This window comes from Sceloporus occidentalis, unplaced genomic scaffold (genome assembly GCF_023333645.1).
Source record: "Sceloporus occidentalis isolate IW3139 unplaced genomic scaffold, rSceOcc1.0.p SCAF_40, whole genome shotgun sequence".
Taxonomy (NCBI): Eukaryota; Metazoa; Chordata; class Lepidosauria; order Squamata; family Phrynosomatidae; genus Sceloporus; species Sceloporus occidentalis.
In genome coordinates, this window is record NW_028317020.1 from 6226165 (window position 1) to 6236854 (window position 10690).

Here is a 10690-nt window from a genome sequence, read left to right on the forward strand (position 1 = left end):
CATGGCTCTGAAGACCGGCCCAGGGGAGGTGGCTTCTCTGCTCGCCCCTCCCCTATAGATACGCTACAGTTTTAGGTGCTTCGTGAGGAATCACTTTGCTGGCAGCAATGTGATTTGCCACAGGGCCCCCAGAACGCAGGGCACTTTAGAAACTGACCAGTGTGCCCATACATTTAGAAGGCACTGTGTCATTTGGTCCTGCAGCTGGGGAAAGGTTTTCAAATTTGGTTGGGGGGCAAAAGGGAGGGCAATTGCTCCCCCTTGCTCCCCTGTAGCGACACCTATGATTACTCTTAGGTGATGTCCCCTTAAACTCTGGGAAATGACAAAGGCCGAGAACATGGAACAGATTTACTTTTGTAAAGCATGTCAGACGAACGGGCAGAATTCTTCTTGGATGGATTGATCCTAATTTGATTTTATAAAAAAAAACTCATTTGGAAACAACATTCCTTTGCCATCTTCTCTGAGGTTCGGAAACCTTATCTTCTCATGTTCCGCTATAAATCTATTGGCCACAAAAAAGTAACATCTTCAGCCTCTTGGTGGAACTATATTACGGAAGGACATACCGAGGCATTGAATAATGGCCAGCAGTTCCCCAAAAAAATGTGAAAAACAAAGACACAGACATATTATATTTACAAACCCCCTACACCTTTTTATATATTCAAATGCATTTTATTAATGGAAAATATATTAAGAGATATCTGATCATGTAAGCATACTTTATTTGTTTAATATTAGGCATAATTATCATAAACCTTTATTTTGTAAAATTTTTCATCTGATTATGTAAACATATTTTTATTGTATTTTAGGTGAATTTCTGATAGCACCAGTAATGGTTAAATCTTTCTGCACAAATTTACTGTTTTCCCTAAGCACATGAATCACATTTCTTTGGTTTTTTAAAAGATTTTATTTAAGAAAAACATTCTGGAAAACAGTTCCAGTTATATAGGACATCAATTAGGAGGAACTCCGTTGATTCTCCATCCAGCGGGCTCTGGCTTGGCAGGTGGTCGTCTAAATTTCAGAGGATTCTTTTCCCGTCTTGGGATCCAGAGTCCCTCACTCCTTTTCCATCCCTTCCAGGACAGTTTGGTCCATCAGTATCTGTATTGAGACCATAAAACCGAGTTAGAATCGCACACAGTGTGTTGGCTGCCATGATCGATGTGGTGCTGCAGTTCCATGTTTATAGTGGAAACGTGGGAAGCAAATGGGAGGGGTCACATTAAAGCCACACCCAGTCCCACCCCCCACTCAGAAACGTCCAGGCCCTGTTTCCTTTTAACCTCATTTATGGGGCCGACTCATTCATATCTAAATATAAGACCGGTTGAGGTTTAAATGTAAATTGCCCCTAAGCAGTGCTTTTAGCATCTACTTATATCCATATTAGATACTTACCCTCTGAATGGCCAGAACTCCAGCGTGTCTAGATCGAATCTGACACCGGGCAGAATTGGCCGCGGAGCTTCCTCCATCTTTTTGTCACCTGTAGGATAAGAAGACAAGTTGGAAAAAAAATTGTCAACAAATGAATATCTGCCCAAATAAAGAAGGACAGTTCTGCCTCCTAACACATACACATACCGGGGTTCCAACCAAAATCTAAACGTCTTTAACTCCACTCCAACCCATTTTACAAACACCAGTAAATGGAGCAGAGAGAAGACACACTTAATATGTAGTTTATTCTAATTACTGTCATTTATTATTTCTCATTATTACTGTTACCTTATTTAATAATACATTTGTTTCCTCAAAATGTGGGGGCAAATAAATTCAAAGCAAATCTGTTATGAATCTCGTTTCTGCTCTGCTGCACAACTCTCTCCTTCTTCCAAATAACGCTTATCTTACCAGTTTCTGACAGCCTGATGCCACTGCATGGAACATATCTTCTATGACATGTCAAAGTCTATGAGGTCATTCATCCCCGATCAGAGAAAGGAAGTGACGTGACTGGGAACTTATTGGATGTTATAGCTTGTAACAGAAATAAAATATTTTCCAACACATTTTGTGAAGTTGTAAGCAGTGAATCTATTGGATAAAATTCTGGTTACCTCTAAAGTGAACTTGATTGTCAGTGTGGGCCCCACCACACCAGGGGTCACGACCAACCCCAGCCTGACCTGCGGGCTCAGCACACTCAGTGGTCCATAAGTTCATAGTGTAAGTGGTTGTTTCTTAGCCTGCTGGCGTAACTAAAGGGGTCGTACCTGCGATGGGGCCCATCCCTCTAGGGGCCCCGGGTGACTCCTGTGACCACTTGTTGCTGCCTCCTCATGCCGATTCAAAATTGTTCAGAAAAGGCCCTTAAGACCCGGACCGGCCCAGCTGGTCAACTTCTTCTACAACAAACTTATCCAACCATAACCAGAAATAGTGTTCTTCTAACACAGACCTCTCTCGCAGTCCCCTGTAAGATGGGTAGGTGGCCACACCCTCTGCACCACCCATTTTAGTTACAGCCCCACCCATTACAACGTCCCCGACAAGGGGGTCCCGAGTTGTACACCTAAAATATGGCAATAGGGGAGGCAACATCTTGTCATCACTGCCCATGCGTAAAGCGTGGGCAGTGTGGGTGTCACTGCTGCCACTTTATATCAACAAACCTTTATGGCTACCGTTAAAACGTAACTTCGGTAAGCTGAATATATTATATATTAGCAATAATTAGCATTATGTAGTTTCCCCCTATCCCATATTTTAGGTGTCCAAATGTGTCAGGGGCTTGGTAATGGGTGGGGCCCGTAACTGAACTGGGCGGTGCAGGGGGTGTGGCCACCTACCCATCTTACAGGGGACTGTGAGAGAGGTCTGTGTTAGAAGAACACTATTTCTGGTTATGGTTGGATAAGTTTGTTGTAGAACTTGACCGGTCTGGGTCTTAAGGGCCCATTCTAAGCAATTTTGAACCGACATGAGGCGACAGCAACAAGTGGTCGCAGGGGTCACCCGAGGACCCTAGAGGGACGACCCTTCTAGTTACGACAATGGCTAGGGAACAGCCAGTTACACTCTGACCTTATGGACCACTGAGTGCACTGAGTCTGCAGGCCATGCTGGGGTTGGTTGTGACTCCTGGTGTGGTCAGAGGTAACCAGAATTGTATCCAATAGATTCACTGCTTAAAACTTCACCAAAAGTTTTAGACAATTTTTTATTTCTGTTACAAGCTAACAGTCATCATTTTCTAAGATGGCGACAGGTGTACCAACATCCAAGAAGTTCCCAGTCACGTCACTTCCTGTCTCTGATTAGGGGATGAATGACCTCATAGTGCATCTTTGACATGTCAGAGAAATGTGTTCTGTGCAGTGGCATCAGACTGGCAGAAACTGGCTAGGTAAGCGTTAGTTGGAAGAAGGAGAGAGTAGTGCAGCAGAGCAGAAACAAGATTCATAACATATTTAATTTATTTGCCCCACACTTTGAGGAGACAAATACATTATTTAATAAGGTAACAGTAATAATAGAAATGGCAGTAATTAGAATAATAAACAACATATTAAGTGTGTCTTCTCTCCGCTCCACTTACTGGTGTTTATAAAATGTGTTGGGGTCATTAATTAGCATGTTTCCTGAGTGGGGAGAAAAGACATTTAGATTCCGGCTATGTGTATGTGTTAGGGGACAGAACCGTCCATTTTTAGCTATCCTGAGCATTTGTCTGGCTTATGTGATATTCACTTGTTGCCAAAATTGTTCGACCACCAGCCAAGCCAGATCCCACTGGACGGAGAATCAACGGAGTTCCTCCCAATTGATATGTTATATAACTGGAACTGTTTTCCAGAATATTTTGCTTAAATAAAATCTTTTTAAAAAAACGTGATTCATGTGCTTAGTGAAAACCTGTAAAAACAAAAATAAGTTGTTTTTTTTACAATAACCTTGGGTTAATTCGGTATGAAGTGGAGATCAAAATCCCAGTCAAAGGCTGGAACTTCTATGTCTCAATAACGATTCATTAAAATTAAAAACATATAGATATATAGTGTAGCAGTTAAATACAACAAAACTTGTGTTTTTTATTGGGTGCACTCACATATGTAAAAAAAAAAGCAATCTCTTTTAACAGCTTCTTTTAGGAAGCTGACGGAATTACAACTTCAAAGTAGTTTAAATATAAAAAGCAAAAGACGTATATAATTATATATAGTGTAGTAGTTAAATATTTAAATGTTGTGGATTTTTGGTATTTATAATTTTGCGTGAAAGGGAAGTCACACTTATTCATTTGCAGCTGGTATAGGGTTCAGCACCAGGTATTTTCTTTTATATTTTAAATTAAATCTTGTTACGTTACTTATTGTGTGGTGTTCCTATCAGAAATGCACCGTCGGGGTGTAGAGAGTTTAAATGTATGACGAGTTTCCTCACGCACCTCCGAGTGGACAAGCTCAGGTACGAGCCGAAAAGACTCCACGTGTGACACGGACCCTTCAGAAACCTCCCCGAGACGTGGCTTTCCCACATTTTCACGCCTGATGCTCAGATGTTCTGTATCTCCCAGCACTTGTTCCAAGGGTTCCTGCGAATGACACACTGCCTTTACACACACCTGCCCATTAACACACATATACACATACACTGCCCTTACACACCTTTGCCTTTACACACACATATGCACATACACATACAAACACCAGCTTACAAACACACAAATACCTACACTGCTCTTACAGACACACAAATACATATATATATATACATACACTGCCCTTACACCCCTTTCTCCCCATCACCTTTCTCATCCTCCATCCTATCATGGGAGCGCGATGTCTGTCACTTAGGACCTCTGCTTTAGTGTTCCCTCATCAATATGCCCAGGCTATTGATGCAGAGCTCGGTCATATTCCGGCGCTCTGCATCATTTGCCGCCGCGTAGTGATCAGGGAGCACGGAAGCCGAGGTCTAAAGTGACAGACCTTGCACTCCCTAATTTTGGCCCGGTTTGCACTGTTATGCAAACAAATGAAATACAAAAAAACCCAGATTTGCAAGAATAAAAACAATGATCACTTCAACTGGGAGTATCAGTTACATATGTTCATATGTACTATGTGGGAGGAGAAGCAAAGGGTGCTTTTCTTACAATGTCCATGGTTTAGACTTCAAAACTAGCCAGTAATGGGTTCTATGGACAGTTTAAACATGAAAACTCAGTAGTCTTTCAAGAGATAAAAATCTTGTAGCATGGCACAGCTAGAGCTTCCATTTCATCTGTTGGCCCCTGTGAAGGTGATGCATAGGGATGTGAAAATTCAACCAAAATGACATCTAGAAAAAGTTTATCTTACTCTGTTTGTGTTTCCATCCAGGAATCTGATTGTGGATCAGGAATTAAACTAATGAAGTACTGATACTACTATTGATACTAAGTTAAATATTGTTTTTATTGCCTCTAGAGTACCAGTTAAAGGTATCAACCTGAATATTTTTATCTGGATTCTTTACAGAATAGTAATGGAGTGTGGCCAAACTACCAGTTGCTGGTTACCCATCCTGCCCACTAGCTGTAATTAAGCCATTTCTTCTGAAACAATATAGAGCAAATTACATTTTGTTTGCTACTTTTCACATAGGATTGCTATACATGTTAACAGCAAGACTTCTGCCATTGTCATCAACCAGTATGGTCGAGGATATTCTCCATGCATTCCTGAAAGCATAAATATATTTGAACGTTTCTATGTGCGTGTTTTCTCTAGTGGATGCTTGTTTGGGAGGATGGAAATAATTAGCATTTCTGATGCCTCTCATATTTTTTTCCTTTAATGAACCAAGAGATATACTTTTGCTTTCAGGTAAACTAGTATCTAGCTCCAATTTAAAAATAAACTTAGGATTCCTGGAGCATATTTTTTATCTTGATAAGTGTCACGATGTATAGATTTCAACATACAGTGTACTGTTACTCTCATTATATATTTCCGAAAGTAGGCTTCCATGCCAACTTCCTTTTTATGGAAGAGATCGGTTGCCAGAAATCTATCAGCGTGAGGAGAGTGAGACATAATCAGAGGACTGACAGGGATTGCAAGCAATTACTGTTAGTGAGTTTTCAGAATACAGCCATCTAACCCACAGCTTTACTTTGGTACTGATCCCATTTCCCATATAATTCAACAAAGTATGATGAGAAACAGTATCCTCATAATCTGTCTGTGTGGACAGCAGGCATCAAAAGGTGCATATCCTGAATAACACATCCTTCTCTGTATTAGTGCCAGATGACCAAGTGTGCTCCGTAGTCTTTGAATGCATGTCTAGGAGGCTCAGAGTGGGTAGCTGTCATGTCATATCATGGCTGACACATTAGAGAGCTCAAAATTAATTTTGAAAAACACAATCCAAAACACCGCTCATTTATTATAATTAACATCTAGTTTTATACTGAAACAATTATTTCTACTTCTTGTGATTAATTGGCATACAGAGGTTTTTGATGTATACTTAGAACTGAATTAATGTTGTGCTGAACACAAGCTAGAGTTATATATCTGACCTTCCTCAAAAAAGTTTGTTATATATGCACATGCCAGGAAGGGCCAACGATGAGAAAAAGAACACTTTGGGCTTTGTTGTGGGAGCTGTTGTTTTAATGCACAATTCCACGTGTGTCTATAAGATGTGGGTCACCTGAGAGGAGTACGCTCTCTGCAAATGCTGTCTGGAGGCTGCAGGTTGTACATTTTCTTTATATTTGTTTCTGAAAGCAATGTTATGTTTTAAGTGCTTTCGACTAGCTGAGTACTTGTTACAGCTAGTAATTGGGCAGGCAAAGAAGGAAAAAAGGAAGCATTGGCCCCTTTTAGTAAGTTCTCCAAATAGGAGATCTACACACCTTCCATGTTCTATTTAATAATTAGTGAGGGGAGAAGCTCCTGTGGTAGTGATAGTGATTCGTAGGAACAACCTAAGCATAAATTCAACCATGATCATTATGCAGTTTGAATTTGGGGCACACATTTACCATCCCTATAACCTCCTTTTGCCTGATCTCTATACCAGTTATCCAGCAAATGATGCAAAAGAACAAGTCAAGTGTATTCTGGTAAATGTTATTTTCTAATATTAAAAACTGCTGAATCTGGTAAAAACAAAATACACCATATAGAGCTTTTGTATCTTTTGATTATTGCGATTTTTCTTTACATTTATATCCCATATTGAGGGATATAGCATGTGTCTAAAAGAATGTGTTCATGACATGTCTGTTAAGGAGGAAGTGTACTGCTATTTAAGAAATGTTAGAGGCAAATTTTGGAAATCACTGATACGGCTCATTTAACTGGCTCTGAAGATCAATACTTTCAATGCAATTGATGGTAATCTTATTGCAGTGAGCTGTAGCACTTTCAAATATATCACGGAAATTTCATAATCGGCATTTAAAAAAAAAATTTTGTCATGTTCTTATTATGTTATGTATGGTTATGTTGACTTTATGTTTTATGTATTGTGAAAAAAAATAATAAATATGATTAAATGAAAAAAAATATATATATATATCACGGTAGAGAGAATGATGAAGATCTGGGTATATGTAAATGGTTTGGAAAACCGACTTCCAAAATACAGCAGAGAATGCCTGCATCTTTTAGAGCAATTTTCTATATGTCTTGACAACATGGACACATTTAGGTCGCACAGATTTTTTACTTTAGAATGTGTGAAAAACAGGTGAACTTGTATGAAAACAAAATATAAAGAGTAAAGGCCAGAAATATCACAGGCAAACATAAGTAAAGAGCAGATCATAATGTGTCATTTTATGTTCATGATCTCTTAATAATAAAAATAAGTGACCTAGAAATGCATACTCAATTAAGCAAAAATATATGCATTTTATATTGAAAATATTTACAAGGCTTCCTTTTAAGAAATATCATTGTGCTACAAAAGTATTACCACCATGATAGGCATCTTGAAATATTTGATTTAGCTATAATCTTTGACCTGTTCTCCTCTTTGTTTCAACAACTTAGAATAAATGGTTATTCTGCATAGCTGGATGAGCCAGAGTCTGTATTTAAGTGTGGGTCACCTTTTTCCATGTCTCAACAAGCTGAACCAAGGATCTGGCTCTATCCCAACTCAATTAATGTTGTGCCACCTGCAGGCTTGCCCACTTCTACTATATTAATAAGATTAAAAACAATGCAAGGTAACTTGGTTGCATTTTTGAATAGGGTAAGTCTAATGAGGGAATACAAACGTGTTGTTTCACTTAGATAAAACAATAACTGAGTTCTGTAGAATGCATTTACACCTTAGCAGTTCTGACATTTTCCCACTCAAGAGCACAGGAGACATTTTTAGTTTATTTATCGCGATTCAACTCTAGTAGGAACAATGTTTCTAATGCTGCATTTGGATCATTAACATGTTACATTTAGCAGGGTGAGTGTAAGCATCTTTTAGCATATATGGATAATATGAGACTATTGTGGAACAAGACTTTAGGACATACAAGAAACAGGTAGAATAGGTGGGCTAAAGATTTTTTCCCAGAATCAAATCCTCTATTCCTACATTCAATACTGAGCAACAGACTGCTATGTAGTACCTAATCCGAGTCAAATACTTTATTATTACAATGAATAATATGCTAATATTAATTTAAAACTTAAGTTTATTTTGGACCTGTTTACAATTAGTTATGTATTCCTTATTTATTTGTTTTTTCTTGTTTTATTTCAGGAACAAAGTTACTTTTTCTTGTTGCCTGCTGCATCAGCTTCAGGTTTAAAGTAGAAGGCTGTCCAGAGGCTTGCATATGCTACGATGAACCTAAGATCACAATCAGCTGTCAGCAACAAAGACTGACTGTAATCCCATCATACATTCCAATACAGACTCAAAGGATATTTCTCCACAACAATAAAATAACTTTAATAAGGTCTACTAGCTTCACATTGTGTCAAAATCTCACTATTTTATGGATTCATTCAAACAATATTAGTTATATTGAGTCTGGATCTTTTCATGGATTAAACAAACTGGAGGAACTAGACATGAGTGACAACTTTAATCTTAAAACCATTTCTCCACTCACATTCCGAGGGCTTGTCCATCTACATACATTACACCTAAATCGATGTGGTTTGCAGGACCTGCCGCCAGGAATTTTCCAAGGTCTTTTTTCTTTGCAGTACCTCTATCTCCACGACAACAATTTAAATTTTTTGCCTGACGATACTTTTGTCGATTTGGGAAACCTCACTTTCCTGTTTCTCCATGGTAATAAACTCAATAGTCTATCTGAAAATGTATTTAATGGTCTAATAAACTTAGACAGATTGCTGGTTCATCAGAACAGACTTACTTTTGTCCATCGGAGAACGTTCCACGATCTCAAAAAAGTGACGACCCTATATTTGTTTAACAACAACTTGACAGTCCTTAAGGGAGAGATATTGTCACCTCTTGTATCACTTCAATATTTACGTCTAAATGGAAACCAGTGGATCTGCGATTGCAGAGCTAAATCTCTGTGGAATTGGTTAAAACAGTTTAAAGGGTCATCGTCAGAGCTGGAGTGCTACATCCCACCGAACCTTGCAGGATCTGATCTCAAGAAACTGAAGATCATTGATCTGGATGGGTGTACCAACACTTCTTTCATTCAGATGAGAACAGGTTTATTTACTGCAAAGAGTGGGCACGGGAAACAAACCGATGCAGAAACATTCTTGGATTTGGACGAGATGACCGATGATTGTTGTCAGCCGGTGAATAAGCCTTCATTTACTGGAACAAATGCTAAAACAGGCCCTTCTTCACATACAAGTCGAGTATCACCAAACATCCCGGTAAAAGACAAAGAAAATATTTCTAAAACAAAAATGGTTGGCAATGTTGACAACAGAAAAAACAGAACACACAAGCAAATCAACGACTCTCCCTTCGGAACCTTTACCAGCAAAACAGACAGTTCACTTACCAAGTTAAAGCAAAACAATGTGTTTGAGTCTGTTGAACCTTCTACAGTCCCAAATAAAAAGAAAAACCCTTGCTTGAAAAAGGTGAAGTCAAAATCTCAGTGTCGAATGTATCAACCAGGAACTAATTCTGCTTTGCTAATTACAGCAAATCTCCTCTTTATCACTTTGTTCTCAATTCTACCTATATACTCTTAAAGTCTATATTTTCATTTTGAAACTGTTTCAAAGAAGGCTTATGGCTGAGCTCCATATGTTGTTGACAACAAAGAAAAACAAAACCAAGCTGTTCACAAAAAAATACAGCTTCACAAAAAAAGGTGATTGAATATTTTTTTATGGTTGTGTAATACGAGTTTATAGAGTGAAGAAATATTACTTTAATCCTCATATAAATAAAAAAATGTTCCTGGAAAAATAAAAAAAGCTAAACATTAAAGTTTAGCCTTTCTTTGTAATTAAAGTTGTACTTAATAATGATACAAAATGTACATTGTAAAAAAAATGCTGTTTGTCTGCTCTGTTTATGAATAGTATAATTATCTGTACTTATGTCATTAAATGTCTGAGTAGCATTTGTTAAAAAATGCTAACCACTTATCTAAATTCTCCATTTATACACATATAGATATGCATTTTATTTTACTTGTGCTCAAATATAAATGAAGTAAAAAATAAACATTTTCCTTTTTTCAGTATGCCTGCGCACCAAGATTTCA

General features: G+C 38.2%; 1 protein-coding gene across 1 annotated transcript; it reads left to right on the forward strand.

Moving 5' to 3' along the window:
- Positions 1-4387: 4387 nt before the first annotated feature.
- RTN4R (reticulon 4 receptor) lies at positions 4388-10169 on the forward strand. The gene is made up of 4 exons (XM_089489466.1): positions 4388-4428; positions 5610-5718; positions 8038-8194; positions 8731-10169. Exons 1-4 carry the CDS (start codon positions 4388-4390, stop codon positions 10167-10169), a joined length of 1746 nt encoding a protein of 581 aa, XP_089345592.1.
- Positions 10170-10690: the final 521 nt, after the last annotated feature.

Bases quoted from the DNA above. Each gene is read 5' to 3' on its own strand.
- RTN4R (XM_089489466.1), top strand. From the start codon at position 4,388: ATGACGAGTTTCCTCACGCACCTCCGAGTGGACAAGCTCAG. The intron at 4,429-5,609 runs GTACGAGCCGAA...CTTTTCACATAG, and splicing joins CTCCGAGTGGACAAGCTCAG to GATTGCTATACATGTTAACA. The intron at 5,719-8,037 runs GTGCGTGTTTTC...TATTCTGCATAG, and splicing joins ATATATTTGAACGTTTCTAT to CTGGATGAGCCAGAGTCTGT.